The 20260-nt window shown below is 51.3% G+C and overlaps 2 protein-coding genes across 2 annotated transcripts; one reads left to right on the top strand and one right to left on the bottom strand.

Annotated features, from left to right (window-relative positions):
• The first annotated feature begins 151 nt into the window (after window positions 1-151).
• Window positions 152-799, top strand: Pfn3 (profilin 3). Its single transcript, XM_005355237.2, has one exon. The coding sequence runs from the start codon at window positions 347-349 to the stop codon at window positions 758-760; it is 414 nt and encodes a 137-aa protein (XP_005355294.1). The 5' UTR covers window positions 152-346; the 3' UTR covers window positions 761-799.
• A 1880-nt stretch (window positions 800-2679) lies between these two features.
• Slc34a1 (solute carrier family 34 member 1) lies at window positions 2680-17053 on the bottom strand. The gene is made up of 12 exons (XM_026783120.1): window positions 16945-17053; window positions 16678-16827; window positions 16464-16592; window positions 16248-16391; window positions 14913-15024; window positions 14596-14791; window positions 14417-14512; window positions 8185-8248; window positions 7779-7946; window positions 4547-4663; window positions 4322-4446; window positions 2680-3561 (listed from the first exon to the last, which is right to left on the bottom strand). The coding sequence occupies exons 1-12, from the start codon at window positions 17051-17053 to the stop codon at window positions 3058-3060; spliced, it is 1914 nt and encodes a 637-aa protein (XP_026638921.1). The 3' UTR covers window positions 2680-3057.
• Between the last annotated feature and the right edge of the window lie 3207 nt (window positions 17054-20260).

Here is a 20260-nt window from a genome sequence, read left to right as displayed (position 1 = left end):
TTTTTTTTTTTTTTTTAATCTTAATGTATGTCTGTGTGAGCTTGCCCAGAGAGGTCAGAGTTAAGACCCTTGTATGTCAACAGAAAAGCAGTAAGTGCTCTTAACTCCACCCCTCCAGCCCCCCACCCATCTTCCCTTTCCTCCTACACGCTCCTTTTAGAACTGCCCCTCCCAACTCCACCGCCCTCACATTCTCCACCTAAAGAGATGTTCTGTGACGTTTGCCCCACGTCACAGCCCCTCCCGGCGAACTTCACGGAGTAGAGCCGATGTTTTTAGCACTCGGTCCTGCGGGTCATCCCCTCTAGCGCAACCGCAAGAAATAGGGGGCGGACTCTGAGCCGAGATGGGTGACTGGAAGGGCTACATCAGCGCGGTGCTACGGGACCAGCGCATCGACGATGTGGCCATCGTGGGCCACTCGGACAACCGCTGTGTGTGGGCATCACGACCCGGGGGTCTGCTGGCGGCCATCTCCCCACAGGAGGTGGGTGTGCTCACCGGGCCAGACCGGCACACCTTTCTGCAGACGGGTCTGAGCGTGGCAGGCCGCCGCTGCTGCGTTATCCGTGATTTCCTGCTGGCTGAGGGCGACGGCGTACTGGATGCACGCACCAAGGGGCTGGACGGGCGTGCAATTTGCGTGGGCCACACTCCGCGGGCACTCCTGGTGCTGATGGGCAGACGAGGCGTGCATGGAGGCATCCTTAACAAGACAGTGCACGACCTGATTGGTGGGCTGCGGGAGCAGTGCTCCTAGCTGGACCGCCAGGCCACCCGTGGTGGTAGGAGGACCAGAATAAACCTTGAATGGACGGTCGTGGGTTTATCCTCTTGGTGCATGTGCGAGGACGTGCAAACAAGGAAACTAGTTTAGGGGGAGATCCTTGAGGAACAAAGTAATCCTGGTGGGCTTCCAGGTCTCCTGTGCCCTGTCCATTCCTCTTGTGGTAGATGCCTTTGGTCTGGGTGTTATGGTACTGCCCCAGGTCCCTAAACACGTCACAGCTGAGAAAGCATACTGGGGTAGCAGGCTCTCAGATTTTACCTCAGGCTGTACTACCATTTTCTCATGGAATTTTCCACATATGTAGGCATAAAAATGAACGAAGTCAGCCGGGCGGTGGTGGCGCACGCCTTTAATCCCAGCACTCGGGAGGCAGAGGCAGGCGGATCTCTGTGAGTTTGAGACCAGCCTGGTCTACAAGAGCTAGTTCTAGGATAGGCTCCAAAACCACAGAGAAACCCTGTCTCGAAAAAACAAAAAACAAAAAAAACAAAAAACAAAAAAAAATGAACGAAGTCATTCCCACCCACCTCCCTCCCCAGCACACACCAGCAGCCAAGGTCTGTGGGGTTTCAGGATGGCGTTGAGTGACCCTCAGTATGTTGGAGATTGGCCCCAGGATACCAGTGGGTACTCAAATCTTAAGATGTTCTTGTATAAAATGACAGTGTTTGCATTGTCCTGGTGTGTGATCTCCAGGTGACTTATATACCTAATATATGTAAAAGCCATGTAGTTACTGAGTTACTGAGCTGATTGGGTAAGGAATGCTGAGTTTTAAAAACGCCCATGTACGATCAGTAAAGACGGAACTTTAAACATTTCTCTCTCAACATTTGGCAGAATTGGCAGAGGTAAAGCCCAGGTATACAAGGGCTAGCTGTATTTCTGCCCCCTGCTTGGCACAAGTATGGCAACTAGGTGACAGGATGTAGCTGACTATTCTCAGAAAAGTTCTGGGGTCCCCAGGCGTCTGCATCCCACCACACACAGAGACCTCCGAGGTGGGTCCACTGCAGGCACATGTGTGAGCATTGTCATTGGGCATGGTCAGTCTTCCTTTTCTTCTGAGGCCCAAAGCCTCCAATAGAAAGCCTTAGCCTACAGGGAAGAAATGTGGTACCCTCGCCCACTGACCCCCACTCTGCAAGCCTGAGCTCCAGGACCCTGCATGGAAGAGGCAGGACTGCAAAGCTCAGGTCTGTTTAAGAACTGCCTGGCTCATTCCCCAAAGGCACAGGACAGAGGTGGAGGGAGGATCTGTCCTCTGCCCTCTGTGAACAGGGCCAGACCTCTCTTGCCCACAGCTACCATCCTGCCCCGTTTTCCACTGGCCCCAGCAAGCCTCCGCTTGTCACTCACTCCGGAGCACTAATCTTAGGGAGAATGAATGTGGGATTGATGTGGATGGGTTTACAGAAGCAGGGATACCAGAGTGTGGAGGTGCAGATTCACCTCTGGGGTGGCTCCAGACTGTAGGGAGGGACTTGTGGGAGCTTTAATTACGGATGAGGCTCAGGAAGGCAGGGCCAGTCAGACTCTAAGTGTGCAGGACTGAAGGCTGTTGGTCCAGTGAACATTTGAAGGAGGATGGTGCTGCCGACCTCTGTCTTGACCTTCTCTTTGCTCAGATGCAAAGCAAAAGTAGTCCCAAATAACGAAAGTTTAATTCCTTTCTGGTTTTCAAAAAAGGGATCATAGCGGTGGTGCTGAAGCCCTTGGTGAGGGTAAGGAAGATGACATGGGAGAGGAGGTGGTAGAGAGGGAGGAGAATTCAGCCAGTGATTCTGACTTGCACCTGAGCACAAGTGAACAACCACATCGCCACCGATCCAAAGCCACCTTTACTCATAGTCATCTGTGAACACAAGGACACAAGCTCGGGTCTTGTATCTACAAACAGCCAGACTTATGGCGAGATAGCCTGCTCCTTGTATACAGCCTCCTGTATATATACACACACACCTATTGTGTAGGCTTGTCTGTACACATACATGGGTTGACACACAGTGTTCACACGTGGACTCTACCTACACTGGTGGCCACACAGACACACCATCTAACACCTGTACTTGTGCACACTGCCTCTTCATTACAAAAGCCCACATTACTATGACCCTGCATCTGAACAGGTACCCAAGGGTGGCACAAAATCATGAACCTCAACCGATGTGCATCTACACACATGCGCACGCACACACCCCTGCCCTTCTGCTGCGGACCCCATAAACACTCTGCTTCCTACTCGGGCAGCGGTTTGGGCCCACATCCTAGAGACGGGTGGCATTGTGGTGAGCAGGCAGTGCGAGGCGGGGGGAGGGTGTGGCAGGCGGAAGCTCCTCCAGAAAGACTCTGGGGGGAAGTTGGGGTGAACGGGGTTCAGGCCTGGCGTAGCACAAGGTGACTCGTGTGATCAGGCCATCCAGGGGCTGCAAAGAGTGCATCCAGCGGGGCAGGAAGTCCCATGTCTGCAGCCACTTGGGTAGGTGCCCAGGACTTCGGTTCTGCAGGACATTAACGAGCACCACAAAGGCCAGCAGGGCCCCAAAGGGTGCACCCACACCGACCATAGCCTGCCAACCTGCCATGGAGATGCCAAACACCAGTGAGGGCAGAAGCAGGAAACACACGAGGAGGTAGAGGACGGCAAACCAGCGGTACTTGGCGGTGCGTTTGCCCAGCGCCTTGGCCATGCGGATGGGCAGGCGTGTGCAGGGCAGTGGGTACCACAGCAAGATGCCCGAGATGTTGAAGAAGAAGTGACAGAGGGCGATCTGCAGGGGAGAATGTAGAGGGGCGAGGTTGATAATGCGTTCCCACAGGAGCCTAGCAGGGCTGGAACAGAGGCCCCACATGCTCAGGGCAGCAGGAGGAACTCTGGAGCTGATGTGACTCCAGATCTCCAGACTGGCTATTAAAATAAGTGTTGCTGAACGCTCCCCCTGTGTCCCAGTGACCGCCCTCTCATGAGATCCCAGCAGCTGGGAGGCCTGCCCATCTGACACAGGGTCTCACTATATAGAACAGGCAGACTTTGAGCTTTTTGCTGTGTGTGTGTGTGTTTTTTTTTTTTTCAAGTGCTGGGATTATAGGCATCTACTACCACGCCTGACTTTAGCATTAGATTAGTTCCTGGCTTGCCTATTCCAGGCTTTTAATTGGTCAGCATCTTGTCAGCTGTTTTGCTTCTAGACCAATCCCTTTGCCATCTGCTTACCATCCCCAATTCAAAGCATCCTTGATTCCCCCAGATTGGGCCTGGCCTCTCTGACAGCAGCACATGGCCACATTGTGACCCTGACTGGCTGTCTAAGGATACAGTACAGCAGTGGCTCCTTATTGGACACTGAGGTCTTGAGAGAGGAATTAAGTCAGCTTTGTCCAGAGCAGTTTCCACGGAGAGGAGCAGGTCATGTTATCAGGCGATTGATGTTGCTTATACATCGTCACATCCTCCACTGGGCCTGCACCCCTGCCCTCTGCCTCTACAGATGGCCCACTCTCCCCCACGTACCCCCACTCTCCCCCACGTACCTGAAAGGAGCTGGATAGCTTCTCCTTGGGGCTGGCCAGTGCTGCCAGGATGGCTGTGGTGGTAGTGCCAATATTGGAGCCCAGGGTGAGAGGGTAGGCACGCTCAATACTGATCACACCCAGGCCTGGTGGGCAGGAGAGAGTACGGCATTTCTTTCTAACTCTTCCTGAGTCACACACGCAACCCACACCACTGCTGCCTGTTGCCGGGCATGGGCAACTCACCGATGAGTGGGGTGATGGCAGAGGTGAACACAGAACTGCTCTGGACAACAAAGGTCATGCTGGCACCCACGATCATGGCAAAGTAGCCCGTGACCCAGGTGAAGGGGGCGGGAAAGTCTGAAAGGAACCCAAATCCACAGTAAGTCATGTCAGTGAGAGGCCTTGGGAGAGCAGGCAGTCCTTGCTCTTCAAGGAGGTCCTTAGGTAGGAGTTGCCCCCTGAGAATCTAGCTGGTCCCCTGCTCCTTTCTTTTGCCCAGCGTACTCTTGTGATTAACACACTTTCTTACTTGGGCTATTACACTCTTTTGTGTCTTTGCCCTAGCTATTTTCTCTGCCCATAATACTCTAATATTTAAATCCATGGGGTGTAGGCCAAGGATGCCCATGGACACCAACATCTAAGCGTGCTTCTGTAACATCGAGGCATTTGCCTGGGGCCAGTGTTTGTGCTGCACTGTGCTTTAAATCACATCTAGTTGATTTATCATACCTAATATAGGTAAAGGTCGTGATTGCTGAGGGGCTGAGTGGAAAAAGGCTTTTGCTGCTAAGTCTTGTGACCTGAGTTCAGTCCTTGGGGTCTACATAGTGGAAGAAGCAAACCAATTCATAGTCTGACTTTCACATGTGCCATGGTGTGCACACATGCACACACCCAAACACACAATATAGTGATAGTGTATACACACAAGAACACACACATACATATATAATATGGGTGGTGGTGCACACCTTTAATCTCAGTATTCAAAAGTCAGAGGGAAGTGGATTTCTATGTAGCCTGGTCTACATAGTGAGTTCCATACCAGCCAGGGCTGCATTGTGTCAAAAAGAACATTGTAAAAGCATAAATCCTTGTTATATCATATTGTCCAAGAAAAAAATGACAAAATTCTGCTTCAAGACAGATGCAATTATTTTCCTGGAATGTTTTTGATCCATGACTGACTGAATCTGCAGATCAGGGTCCCATAGATAGAGAGTGCCAACCATACTCCCACCACCCCAAGCCACCTTGCTAGAAAGCCCTTCCTGACCTCCCTTGTTTCTCCTACTCCCAAGACATTTGCTCATCCCGTATCCCCACGTTTGTCATGTGGGGACCCCCAGTGTCAGTGAAATAACTCAAAAGCCCACAATGTAGTTTAAAACAGAAATCAGAGGACGTCATTCCTCTGCCCCAAATTGTGCAAATGCACCATCACCCTCAGTAAAACACGGGCTCTGAGCAGAGTCTAGGGCCCCCTTAGAACTGGCTGTATCTCTGTCAGCATTAGCTGCAGCCTGCCCCGCCCAAGATGTTGCCAGCCATCCCTCTCTGTCCCAATCCTGCTATGATTGCTACTCTCCAGGCTTTGAACTTGCTGGTCCTCCCACTCAGAATGCCCTTCTTCTACCTAGGTTTCTCTCTTTATCAGTGTTGGGGATGAACCCCTGAACCTCAAGTATGGGGGGCAAACGCTTCATCATTGAGCAAGACTCCTATTCTTCCTTTACCACTTGTTTTATGTGGAGGATTTTGGGGGGAAGGGGTAGCAGTAAGATAAAGTTTCACTCTATAGTCCAGGTCATCATCAAACTCTCTCATTAATCCTCCTGCCTCAGCCTTCAAAGTGCAGAGGTTACAGTTATGAGCCATCACATCTGGGTTTTATCCACATTTATTTTGTTTCTCTGTGTGTGAAGCCAGAGGTCAATTTGGGGTGTCTTTATCTCTCTCTGTCCTATTTTTTGAGACAAGGCCTCTCACTGAACCTACATCTCATCAAGAGGCTTTACTGGCCGGCCAGCCATATGGGGATCCCCTGTCGCCGGTCAGCCGTATGGGGATCCCCCATCTCTGCCTCAAAGCACTGGTGGTATAGGCATGCACAACACCTCTGGCTCTTATGTGGGTTATGGAGATCCAGCTCCGGTTCTTGGGCTTGTAGGAGAAGCACAGCACCAATGGAGCCATCTCTCTTGCCCTCCTCTAAGTTTATTATGGAAGAGCTTGGGGGTGCGTGTTTTTAAAGCCAGCACTCTGGAGGCAGAGACAAGCGAATTTCTGAGCTCAAGGCCAGCACGGTCTACATATCAAATTCCAGGCTAGCTACGAGTGAATAATGAGACATCCCCCCCCCAAAAAAAAGTTGCTGGGTGGTGGTGCACACCTTTAATCCCAGTACTTGGGAAGCAGAGGCAGGCGGATCCCTGTGAACTCAAGGGCAGCTTGGGCTACAGAGTGAGTTCCAAGACAGCCAAAACTATACAAAGAAACCTTGTCTCGAAAAAAAAAAATTCTGTTTGTTTAGACAAGGTCTGTCTATAGAGCCTAAGCTAGCTAAGTCCCTCTGTCTGTACTTCTCGAGTGCCGCCACATCTGGCCACTTCATCCGAATTTGACTCTTTCACAGGTCTCTGCTCAAGCAAGCATCTCCTCCTCAGAGACCTCTGAGCATCTGTAGGAACAGCCTCTTCCTGCCTTCTGTTGTGCTCCCATTTTTCTACCTCCTTAGCAGTCTCCTTGCTCCATCTTCAAAGTTATTCCTTCCTTCCTCATCTACTGGGAATAAAGTGAGGGGCTACCTGGGGAAGGCCCAGATGGACACAGGGTTTGCTTGGTGACTGAAAAGATGGGCCCGCCCAGGTTGCATGAGGACATGGTGGGCCTATAGGCTAATAACTACTCAGATCTATGACACTGTCACCATTTGGGACACAGCCCAAAACGGCTCTGTTGCCTGGTTTGATGAGGAAATTGCAATTCTGAGATCTTGGGATCAGGCTCCATCTCTGTTTGCCTCATTCCTGTATCCTGTTGCACCCAGTAAGGGCTTGGTGTCCATTTGTCAATTAAACAGAGGATTTTAGCTAGACATGGCTGTGCATAGCTGTAATCCCAGCACTTGAGAAGTCAAAGCAAGAACGTCGGAAGTCCTTGACCAGTCTAGGTTACACAGCAAGGTCTAGAGCCCCATGGGCTGTATGAGACCATGCCTTAAAAAACTCAGACAAGAAAAACCAAACAATGGCTTCTAAGCCTGCCCATCTGCTAGAGCACACAACAGCCAGCAGCAGCCCCGGTTTCTGGCTGTCAGTATCTCAGGAGTCTCCAAGTTGATCTGGTCCCACCCCTTCTCGATTCACACAGGGGAAACTGAGGCGTGAAGATAATAGGCATGGATTTAACAACACCTGACAGAGCTCATCTGGGCCCCGCCTCGGCCTGCAGCCTTCCCCCAACTCACCCGTGTTGATGACCTTCTGGATGATGTTGGCCACTTGGCCCTTGAGCAGAGAGTTGAGCATCTTGACTAGGAGAATGAGACAGCTGCACAGAACCACCAGAGAGCCAGCCAACAGGATGAGCCCCACGGCCAAGTCTGGCAGCCCCGTGTCCACGAAGAGATGGTTGCCTAAAAGGGCGGCATCAAGCTGCTGAGTGTTCACCGCTACACCCGCTTCCCACCTCTGCCACCCCACTGGACTGCGAGCCTGACTCCCACATCAAGTTCCTTTGGCCTCCATAACAGTGACTGAGCTAAGTCCAGGAGTCAGCTGTCTTTCCTGGGGCTGGACCCAGCAGGAGCCAGCCAGGGGATGGCTCCCTATTCGCCTGTCATGTGGGCCGCCTCCTGTGTTGCAGGTACTTACATTTTCCCACGGTGGTGTTTGTAAAGCTGATGTTGGCCTCTATCCTGGACATAGAAGTGGAAGCCTATATTCAGAGGAAGGTGACTTAGAGAATCTTGACAAGCACAGCCTGGGTGGAGCTAAGAGGGAGGTTTGGGAGCTGTGGGGGAAGGGAGCTGTGTTTCTAGCTCTGAGATCATGAGCATGCTGCTTCCCTGCTCTGAGCCCATCTCCTCTGGAGAGAAGATGATGCTGAAATCCTTATCACCCAGGAATGTGGCCTTGGATATGTTCTATTCCCCTGAACTGGAGACCCCTGAGACCAGTGGTCACCCCAATCACCAGATTAGCAGCTTCTCGTCTTGGTCCCCCTACTTCTCAGTGGCATCCATACCCCTTTTTCTGAAAGTCCTTTTATCCCCATCTGTTCTTACCTGTTCCTTTCTTAACGCCTTCTTCCTCCGTACCTGCCCCATGATGCCCCTAAAGCTCACTTAGCCCGAACTCTATTCTGCCCTGGCTCAGTTCCTTGCCCTTGGGGAGACCCAAGTGGAAGGAGGGTCAGTGACGGCCGAGGGTCTAGCCCCCTCCCATTTCTTCTTTCTGGATCTACTGTGGGTAAGCGAGGGGGTCTTTCTGGTAATGTAAACTGTGAGCCAAGCTACATGTGAGGATGGTGACTGTGTAGAGACAGTGGCTATTCAGCTCCAGCCATTGTCACCAACCAGGGGTGCATCCCAGAGTGGTCCAGCCTCCTAGTCCTACCATAGAAACCGCACTTCTGGGGTTTTAGGTAAAAATTCTTCCATCTCTGTGTATGTTGTAGCTCTACTCTGAGATTTTTTTTTTCAATACTCTGGATTGAACTTCGACCCTCATAAATTTAGGCAAAAATCCCACCACTGAGCTACATCCCAAATTCCCATTTAATTTTTCTCTCTCATTTCATTATTTTTTTTTTTTTTAATTTTGAGATGGGGTCTCAAAGTCCAGATAGGGCTTGATCTTGCCATCCTCCTGCCTCAGTCTCCCAAGTACTTGGAATTCACAGCCTGTGTCACTAGGCCAGAAGAGACATATTTTCAGGTTTAGGAAGCAGAGTTCCCAGGCCTGTGGAAGCTTCTCTTCAGTCTGTAGGCTATCAATCCATAGCTTCACTGGATTAAAGAGGTGCTGACCCCAGATGCCTTGCTTTTCAGGAACTGTGCAGCAGTGACAGGAGGCAGAGTGGGCGTGGCTTGGAAAAGCTAACGGTGGGGCTTGAGCAGAGTGAGCTGACAATTTGATGTTATAACTTCTTTAGATTTGTTCCCAACCATGTCATTTAGAGAGTGTGTGTCAGGATGGGGCGCAGGCCAATGGTACAGCCCTTGTCTACGGGAGCAGTATCCCAAACAAGCAAAACAAGAACCCTGAGGGTGACCCTAGGGTCAGTTTCTGGCAACTAGTTTAACATCAGGATGTGTGTTAGTGAGGCATGCTCCGTTGAGCAGGGCCAGGTGCTCAGCTGTTATTTCCAGTTCACTAAATCTAGGCCAGGGCACCATCCAGACTGGAGGCCTGAACTCTAGGTGAGAAACTAGGATAAAAGTCATCTGAGAGAATAAAAATTAAGATGGGCACTTGGGAAGCTGAGGCAGGGGGATTGCCATGAGTTTAAGGCCTGCCTGTACTACAGTGAGATCTTGTCTCAAGAATCAAACAAAACAACAAGAAATAAAAACTAGGGGGGCTGGAGAGATGGCTCAGTGATTAAGAGCACTGGCTGCTCTTCCAGAGGTCCCGGGTTCAATTCCCAGTGCACACAAGGTAGCTCACAGTTGTCTATAACTCCAAGAGCTGACACCTTTACACAGACATACATACAGGCAAAACACCAATGAACATAAAAATACAGATATTTGCCAGGCGGTGGTAGCGCACGCCTTTAATCCCAGCACTCGGGAGGCAGAGGCAGGCGGATCTCTGTGAGTTCGAGACCAGCCTGGTCTACAAGAGCTAGTTCCAGGACAGGCTCCCAAACCACAGAGAAACCCTGTCTCGAAAAAAAAAATACAGATATTTGCCAGGCGGTGGTAGCGCACGCCTTTAATCCCAGCACTCGGGAGGCAGAGGCAGGCGGATCTCTGTGAGTTCGAGACCAGCCTGGTCTACAAGAGCTAGTTCCAGGACAGGCTCCCAAACCACAGAGAAACCCTGTCTCGAAAAAAAAAATACAGATATTTGAGAAAAATTGGAATAATAAAAATGTAAAGGCCAAAGGAGAAAACATGCATTAAGTCCTCACCTCAGGGCCTGGCTACCACAGCCCCGGATAAGGGACACACTGCTTCTCTTCCTGCCTTCCTGGGCACCCCACACAGTAGGTGACTAACCTCCTAGACCACGACCAGTGACTCCTGCAGACATGCCTGTGGATACAGGCATTTTGCAGGGGAAGAACTTGGTGGACCTTCTGGGAGGTGCCCAGCCAGAAGCTCTAGAAGCAGATGCCCTCCTGAGATGCATGTGAGCCTCACCGGCTTTCTCTGAGCTGCATCCTGGGGCCTCCTAGAGAGGGGGTTTGTGGGTCATATAGAGGCCAGAGGGGGATGAGGAGCTTGGCATAGGGTTGACTGAGCCAGGTTCAGGACAAAGCTGAGGGCCGAGCTATCCAGAGTGTTATTTGTAATTTTGTTGCTGGAGATTGAACCTTGAACCCAGACCTCACACGTGCTAATCACAAGCTTCCATCGCTGAGCTGTGCTCCGCCCTGCTATGGGGATCTAGAACCTTGGCTTTTCTTCCTGGACTTGTGTGGCCTTAACTGAACCCAGAAGGGGAGCCAGGGACCCTAAAGTGGAGACAATAGGAGTAACAGAGAGGGGTCACTGCAAAGCCAGGCCAGGAAGGGACTGAGGGGAGAGAAAAGCCTCTAAGGAGATCTTACAGGGCAGAGGAAAAGGTGGGAAGTCTGGCCTAGTTAATAGAGCTCAGAGGCCCGGATCTGGGCATGTTCCCAAGATGTCTGTCCATCCTCTCCGGGAGGAGTGGAGGAACAGACAGGGAGTGGGGTGGAAACGCTTACTGGAAAACAGAAGCAAAGAGTGTCCCATAGTCCTGGGCTCACGCTGTGGCTGAGCTGTTCTCAACTATGTGACTTGGAGCCGTACACTTAAGCTCTCTGGGCGTCAGCTGTCTCCATAATGAAGTTTTTAATGCTGCCTTCTTTTCCCTACAGGCTAGTAGGAAGCATCTTGGAAGAGGGAGTTGGTATTTAAGAGCCTACAGGGACACTCTAGATCGAGACACTTCTGGGAACTGAAGGGCATGATTAAGTTCACAAAGGACCGTGCTACTTCAAGAGTCCTTCCTCAGGAGAGAACCACAGAGGATGTGGGATTGCACAATAGCTTCCCCTCTGGGCTATGGTAGCTGTGGGGCCTTTGTTCTTCTGAAAACAGGAGCATTCTGGGCCAGCGGCACCATCTGGTGGCCGAAGGGAGAACTTCTTAGAGCATCTCCAGTCCACCAGCCCTGAAGGGGTCTGATGGCACCATGGGCAGAAAGAGACATAGGAACAGGTGGAGGTACATTAGACCAGCATCTGGGAGATGCAGCTGATTGAGGAGTGAGGATCCCATCAGGATGGAGGCCTTCCTCCATTATAGGAACCAATAATACAGGAAGCCGGTGTTCCTCTCTCTGAGTGAGGCTGTTTCCTATCTGCAGAGTAGGGATGTAATAACAGTGGTCCCCAGTGGCCAGTCCTCCAAAGAGGCTACTTAACCCAGGCAGGGACAGTTTACAATCACAAATGTGACTCATGGGAAAGGAATTTCAAGCACAAGGCCAGGCTACTGATCATCCAGAAGTCTCGAACTCCAAAATGGCCTGTTTGTCCCTTTCCACATCAGGAAAACTCTCATCCTGTCCTGTCCTGGGTGGCATAGGTCCTGACCTGTCCTGTCTAGGGCCCCTGGAGACTGGTTTGATCAACGTTCACTCCCCAGTATGGTGAAGGCTGGAGGTCATGAGTGTTGGAAAAGAAAAAAAAAGAAAAGAAAAGAAAAACTTTGCAGCCCAGCCGGCAGGTGGGGGTGGAATAGGAAGAGCCACCCACGCAGACGCCAGAAGCGCGAGATGTGGCTGTGCTGAGTCCCATTCCTGCAGGGCACAGGTCCAGAGGGAGGCAGAGAGCAGGGGGCTCAGATCCAGCTTTACGTCCCAAGCCAAGAAATCCAACCTGCTGTTGCAGAGAGAGGTTTCTGTTAGTGTGGCAACTGAACCGGTGCCCTGGCAAGCCGCAGCTGGAAGCGGGAAGCCTGGAAGGCAGGCCCCGCCGCCGCCGCCAAGGGAGCTCGGCAGTGGCTTCCCGTCACCGAGCTTCAGTTTCCATTCATGTAAAACGGTCCACCTGGCTGGTCTCACTCCAGAACATAGTAGGTGAGGCAGTTCAGGGCACAGGTAGAGTCTTGCCCAAGTCAGCCGTCAGCCGTCAGACCGGAAATCTCTAGGTGGCTTTTTTTTTTTTTTTTTTTTTTTGATCAGAATGTGATTTCTCTTCCTCTACCCAGAGTGTGCTCTCTGAGGCAGCGGTGACTCACGGAGCTTTCCTGAGAGAGCCAGAGAGCTCATGAGAAGGTGGCTGACGCGTTAGGCAGGTCACAAAGCCAGCTTCAAAGCTGTCCACGTGGGCTTTCTGTTGTCGAACTGCCTTGAACTCTCAGAAGAGCAGAGCTAGGGCTGTGTGCCACTTGGGATGCAAAGGAGCATTGCAGGGTGAGGTGATGGGCTGTTTTCTATCAGTGCTGGCAGAGAGGCCCGGGAACATCCACCAGCAAGAGGAGGGAAGGTGGAGGATGGGCTTGTGCCTTTGCTGTGCGCTTTGGATTTCCCTGTAGCCTTTCTAAATGGAGTTATTTCTTGTACGTAATAATTAAGGAGAAGCAAATTTGGAAGATTATGGTTTGGATGAAGCATTTTCCCTTTTATGGCTGAGTAAGAAAGTATGCTAATTGCCCGCTCCTTTGTCCCTAATCGCCTTGCTATTATGCCTTGTACCATAGGCATAATGGCTGATCCATGAATGTCCAACCAATCTGAGCAGTTTTTCATTCTGGGCAGTAGAAGGAGCAGAAACAATACAGGAGGACAAAGGATGAAGGAGTCCCCTGCCAGCATTTGTGATTGCTGTGTCTCTCAGGGGCTGCCCAGTGTGACACCCGCCCAGTGTGACAGCCACTGCCTGGCTCCTCAACCCGAACTCTAGGGTCCAAGACTCTCACTATCCACATAGCTCTCTTCTCCTGCATCCCCGTCTACATTGCTCAGACCTCAGCCCCAAGCACGGCAGAGCTGAGGGGCCAGCCTCCAGTGTCCCTGTGGCCTGGTAGTTCCGGGCAAACTGCTTAGCCTCTTGGAGCCAGTGTCTCTATCTGTGAAAGCAGAGAGTTCAGTTTGATCCTCGGTTTTTCAAGCGACCATGGAAAAAAGTTAGATGGCAAGATGGAGATCAAGCAACTGGGCCTGTTCCCAGGGATTTTTTTCTGATTCAGTGGGTCTAGGAAGGGTGTATATATGCTGTGCTGTGGGTTTTCTGATCCAGTAGGTCTAGGAAGGGTGTATATATGCTATGTATATATGTATATATGCTGTGCTGTGGATTTTCTTCTACACTGTGTCTGCTCTGCATTCCTAATAGGTTCCCAGGTAGGACTGGATGCTGTCAATCTGGGGAACAATAGCTCTTTGAAAACTACTGGTCCAAGGTGGGGCTAGTGGAGGTGCACGCCTTTAATCCCAGTACTCAGGAGACAGAGGCAGGTGGATCTCTGTGAGTTGGAGGCTAGCCTAGGCAACACCATGAAATTCTGTCTTGGAAAAAACCCAACAAAACAAAACAGAACAACAACCCCCCCCCCAAAAAAAAAAGAAAGAAAGAAAAGGTAGGAAGGAAGGAAGGAAAGGGAAGGAAGAAGAAAGAAAGAAAGAAAGAAAGAAAGAAAGAAAGAAAGAAAGAAAGAAGGAAAGAGAGAAAGAACACCACCCTTGGACCAGATCAACTACATGCCAATGCTAATGTTCAGATATTTGCCTACCGCGGTTTGTGCAGTTAGGAGGGATTACCAACGTCTGCCATGGGTATACTGACACAGAAAAATTCCTCGTTATCTGCTCACCCCAAGCAAAACGATTTCCAAGGTCTATGGAACCAACAAGCAGGTGGTCTAAAGGGAGCTTCTTCTTCCCTAGGCTTGGCTCTGGAACTCACCTCTGGTGGGTCTGGGTGGCACCAAATCCGGATGAGACTGTGATTCCTCAGGGACTCATCCCCCACGGCAATGCTGGTGATGACAGACTTGTCCAGCTGTGAGCGAGATGACACAGAGCTGAAGGTAGGACCACTTATTAGCCCGCATCTGTCCACCCCACGCCAGGTCCTGCCCTCACCTGGATAATGAGCTTCGTGAAGGGTTCTGTGATGACCTTGAGAAGGTCAGGGGCATCTCGGCCACCACGGATGTTGAAGGAGGCAACCACGAGCCCGGTTACATGGTGCAGGTAGCCCGTGGCAGCCTCCAGCGGCAGCAGGACCAAAACAGACAGCCAGTTAAAGCAGTCATGCACTGTGGCCCCTGCAAAAGCCCTGAGTAGGGACACCACATTGCGGGGCAGCTGGACTCAAGGTGTGCCCAAGCTGGGTCCTGGCACCCAGTTCTGCCTTCTCCCCAACAAGCATGAGCCCCCACCCTCCTTCCCCAGCTCACCGCCGGAAGTCAGTCCTGTCCCCTGCCTGCATTAGGGCCACAATGGTGTTGGTGACCGAGGTTCCAATGTTGGAGCCCATGATGATCGGAATGGCAGAGCTCACCTCCAACACTGGTAGAAGAGGGACCTCTCAAATGATTGGGTTGGGGCCATAGGGCTCTGCCCTGCAGTAACTCTACCAGGCCCACGACTCGTGTGCTAGCCCCAGACAGCCATTTCCAAGTATGCTCTTGACTTCCTAGACTCCGTCTCACAGGTCCACGTGTGCACGAGCTGTGTATTTACACGTGTGTGCACATATCCACATGTGACCAGATGAGCGCACACCGTACAGGGCGTACCCAGGCATTATTCAGGATGAATGTGTACACGTGAGTGCATTATGAGAGCTCACACCTTGTACAATCCATATTTGTGCAGGTCCACCTCACACGAGTGTGGTAGCTGGTTATATGTGTCAACTTGACTAACCTGTAGCACTCAGTTGACTTTAAGTAAAGATTATTATCTCTCTCTCTCTCTCTCTCTCTCTCTCTCTCTCTCTCTCTGTGTGTGTGTGTGTGTGTGTGTGTGTGTGTGTGTGTGTGTGTGTATGCAGCCGTGCCCAGCTTCTTATGTGAGCTCTGGAAATTCAAACCCAGGCCTTCACACCTGTAGCGAGCACGCTTCCCCACCGAGACTCCCTGGCCCCAGGTAAAGGACATTGCTCTTGATGAGCTGGGCAGGCTCATCCAACGGGATAAAAGAGCCTCAAGTGTAAAACTGAAGTTTCCTGGAGGAAGAAAGTTTCCCTGTGGCCTGCAGGATCCGTTTCTGCCAACACATCCCAGCCTGCTCTTTCAAATGCTGACTTTGTAAATGTCAGACTTGAGCAGCCAGCCACACAATGGTGAAAGTCAATTCTTTGCAGTAAATCACATGCGTGTGATGATTTAGTTAGTTATTTTTTTGAGACAGGGTTTCTCTATGTGGCCCTGGTTGTCCTGGAACTCGCTCTGTAGACCAGGCTGGCCTTGAACTCACAGAGATTCATCTGTCTCTGCCTCTGTCTCTTCCTCTTGTGATCGTTTTTACAGACTGGTTTTCTCCAGCTTTCCTGAGCGACTATATGACTGAACGGAAGTGGGTTCAGGAGCTGTACTCTCCCTTCCCACTCTCCACAATCCCTGGAACACCCTGGCTCAACTCTTAGCCTGCTTTCCAGGACAATACAGAGGTTCTGGGGCATCCCCTGCCCCCCTCGCCTTTCCCTCAACCTCTTATCCACACTCCTGCCCTCGTGCTGAATCTCCAGGCCCCTGGGCTCTATCCCTGACCATGCTGAGTCAACTCACAGCCAGAGGAGACCATGCTAACGATGATGGATGTTGAGGTACTGGAACTCTGCACCAGGACTGTCACCAGAATCCCCACCACCAGCCCTGCCACTGGGTTGGACAGGATGGCGTTGTCCTTGAAGATGTCACCAGCCACCTTCCCTGCAGAACACAAGTGAGCATCATCCGAGATCCTTCTGAACCCCTCCCCTGACCTCCTCAACCGGGCTTTACCTCCGGCTAGCTGGAAGGCGGAGCTGAGCACGTCCAGGGAGCAGACAAAGAAGTACAGGAAGCCCAGCATCAGCGGGACCTTGAGGAGCTTTGTACCAGCCTGGCGTAACTTCTGAGGCAGCCTGGGCTCTGGAGGTGGGCAGGCATGAGTATAGTGGGCAGTGTGTGAGGGCAGTGACTACCCATGACCCTGCTGCCCCGCAACCTGGCCCACCTGGCTTTTGCTCCTCTTCCTGGGCCAACTTGGCAGGTAGTGGCTCATGGCATTCTAGGACCTCCCCATAGGGACAACTGTGCTCTGTGAGGGTCACTGGGCTTAGACTGGAGAATGCATAGGTGGATGTCCCTGGAATCCTGTGCAGGACTGAGTAGGGAGGCTGATTAGGAGTTCCCAAAGGTCCCAGGAGCCCAGGAGAGACAGGTAGAGGGGAGTAGGTGACAGAGAGGGAAACGGGACTCAGGGTATGGGAACAGTACTTACCTTGTGGGCTGGGCACATAAGCAAAGGCTGTCCCATGCACCATGTGTCTCCCACGGACTGGAAGTGGGGAGACAGCCGGTCCCCCCACTCTGTCCCCATAGGACATCATGCTGGGCACCCACAGTGAGTCCTATGTGTCAAGAGGTTAGAACAAAGCTGACAATTGCTGTGTGTGGTACCCACACTCGCATGACATCCAACTGAAGGGAGTCTATCCATCCTTAGACACACCTGGAGATGCACACCCAGGTGCTGTCACAGGTCCGAGAGGGCATTCATCCAGCCAGCAAGGTTTTTGTAGCGGTTTTGTTTGGCAGTGCTGGAAATGGAACCTAGGGCCTCAGCTTAGTAGGCAAGCCACAGCCCCAGTCCCAACAAGCATTTCTCTCTCTCTCTCTTTTTTTTTTGTTTTGTTTTGTTTTGTTTTTTCGAGACAGGATTTCTCTGTGGTTTTGGAGCCTGTCCTGGAACTAGCTCTGTAGACCAGGCTGGTCTCAAACTCACAGAGATCCGCCTGCCTCTGCCTCCCAAGTGCTGGGATTAAAGGCATGCGCCACCACCGCCCGGCCCAACAAGCATTTCTCGAATGTGTAGTATTTCCTAAATTCTGAGTTAGATACTGGGCTACAGTAGTAACTGAAAAAAAAGCCACAGCCCTTGGGATGTTCAAAGTCTAGCAAGGAGACAGCTACAGATGATGTAATCTCTCAGAGACTAGAAATGCAGCCAGGTGTTAGGACAAATGCAGGTACCGCTATGACTAGAGTGTCCCATGGCAGGGCAGGGTCTAGCTCCGGGTGGGGGTGGGGTGGGCCAAAGCAGCCTGGGCTGGGATTGGGATGTCATAGGGAGCAGGAGGAGAAATACAGGGCTGGGGTGATGGGCTGGTCTAAGGACCGGGGCCCTGGGCTCACCTTGAGGTTCTGAGTCTCAGCTCCTGCTCGGCTGCTTGGGGAAATCTAAAGAAGAACCAAGACCCTCCTCTTTATACCCTCGGGTCAAGGGCAAAGTCCCTAGAACTTTAGCTGCCCTCCGTCTGTTCCTCCCCTAAATTAACTTTATCCCCAAGATTCCTTCCAGTTAATTACTAATCTTCAGCTCTGCAGGGGGAGTCATCCTGAACCACAACCCAGCTAGGGCACAGACATACCCTACGCCGGGCAGGGACCCTGTTGGCCCTCTGGCTGCTTGCTCTTAGGGACTTGAAAGGGATTCTGTGGCTCCAGCCCCTTTCCTTCATTATGACCTGACAAGTCTCCCCACACTGTGATCTGAATATGTGGTGACCTTGCCATGCATCTAAATGTCTGTGCAGCTCTCTATGTGTCTTGAGGGGTATGGTTCAAAAGAGTGGGCGCCCCAGGAGGGAAGCCCAGGGAGGCTGCATGTTTGAACCATGGAGGTTCTACAGGGCTTGATGACGAATTCAAGGTGTGAGATTGAGAGAGCCACTGGCCAAATCAAGAAGTGATCACTCTGTGGCTTAGATTGCATCTTAAAATGCTGGTGTGAGATGCATCAAAGAGCATCTGCAGCAGAGAGACTGGCTAAGATGCTGAAGAGAGGTCCAGGGGAGAGATGATGGGGCTGAACCAAGCTGGGTCCATGAGGACAGAGGACAGGATACATCCCAGAGGTTCTGGGAAAGAGAAGAGGGACAGCTGTGGTCAGGAAGTTCATGATGCATGGCAAGTAACGTGGGAACAGTTCTCTCCCCCCTGCCGTGTGTCTGTTTCTTTCTTTCTTTCTTTCTTTCTTTCTTTCTTTCTTTCTTTCTTTCTTTCTTTCTTTCTTTGGTTTTTGGTTTTTTGAGACAGGGTTTTGCTGTGAAATGCTTCTGACCATCCTGGAACACTCTCTATAGACCAGGCTGGCCCCAAACTCACAGCAATCCACCTGCCTCTGCCTTCCAAGTGCTGGGATTTAAGGCGTGCGCCACCACTGCCCAGCTCCAACAAGCATTTCTTAAGCTCTGAGTAAATGCTATGGTGCCGAAGTCAGTAAAAACAAGCACCACCACTGCCCCAGGGGTGTACAAAGACCATGGGGAGACCTCCCCAGGTGATGGAATCCCGCAGTGAACAGAATGACCAGCAGGTGTTAGACAAATACAGGTGCTGTGAAAGCAGTGGTTCCCAACCTTCCCGATGCTGCGATGTGCTGACCCCAACCATAAAATTATGTCTTTGCTACTTCATAACTAACTTTACCTCTGTTATGAGCCATAATGTAAATATCTGATATGCACGCTGTATGATATGAGATCCCTGTAAAGGTTCCTTTAATTCCAAAAGGGTCATGACCCACAGGTTGGGAACCACCGCACTAGCTCTCTGGCTGGTGGTCCTGGGTTCTCTAAGAAAGCAGGCTGAGCAAGTCATGTGAGCGGTCAGTAAGCAGCACCCCTCCGTGGCCTCTGCATCAGCTCCTGCCTCCAGGTTCCTGCCTTGTCTGACTTCCTGTCCTGACTTCCTTCAGTGATGGACTATAGTGAGGAAGTGTAAGCCAAATAAACCCTTTCCTCTCCAAGTGCTGTGGTCATGGTGTTTCGTGACCACAGCAATAGTCACCCTGACTAAGAGACAAGACTCCAATCCACAGGTAACTCCACATGCAACAAAACCAATTCTACCTCTTAACCATTATGGTCTAAAAAGGTCATATCTTGTTCGTTTTAAACCTAACCTCAGATCATAAGTCTTTTCTTGTGTCTTTAAGTTAACAGGGTTTTTTTGTTTTGTTTTGTTGTGGTTTTTGTGTATGTGTGTGTTTGCCTTTTTGTTTTTATTTTGGTTTTTAGAAATAAGGTTTCTCTGTGTAGTCCTGGCTGTCCTGGATTTGTCCTTTAATCCCAGCACTCAAGACGCAGAGGCAGGTGGATCTCTGTGAACTCAAGGCCAGCCTAGTATATAAAGCAGGTTCCAGGACATCAGGGCTACACAGAGAAACCCTGCCACAAAATAAAGGAAAGCGCCCAAGCTGAGTACTTTGGATATAGCAACTCTGCCTGGAGTCTGATCCAGTCAGGGGTGGGGGAAGGGGACGAAAAGATCAAACAGATTGAGGCCCGCCTGCTCTCAGGGATGCGCCTGCTCTCAGGGATGCGCCTGCTCTCAGGAATGCACCTGCTCTCAGGGATGCGCCTGCTCTCAGGGATGCGCCTGTTTTCAGGGATGCGCCTGCTCTCAGGGATGCGCCTGCTCTCAGGGATGCGCCTGTTTTCAGGGATGCGCCTGCTCTCAGGGATGCGCCTGCTCTCAGGGATGCGCCTGCTCTCAGGGGATGCGCCTGCTCTCAGGGATGCGCCTGCTCTCAG

Source organism: Microtus ochrogaster, chromosome 16 (genome assembly GCF_000317375.1).
Source record: "Microtus ochrogaster isolate Prairie Vole_2 chromosome 16, MicOch1.0, whole genome shotgun sequence".
Taxonomy (NCBI): domain Eukaryota; kingdom Metazoa; phylum Chordata; class Mammalia; order Rodentia; family Cricetidae; genus Microtus; species Microtus ochrogaster.
Note: the sequence above shows the minus strand (reverse complement) of the source record. Positions and strands in the feature narration are given on the sequence as shown.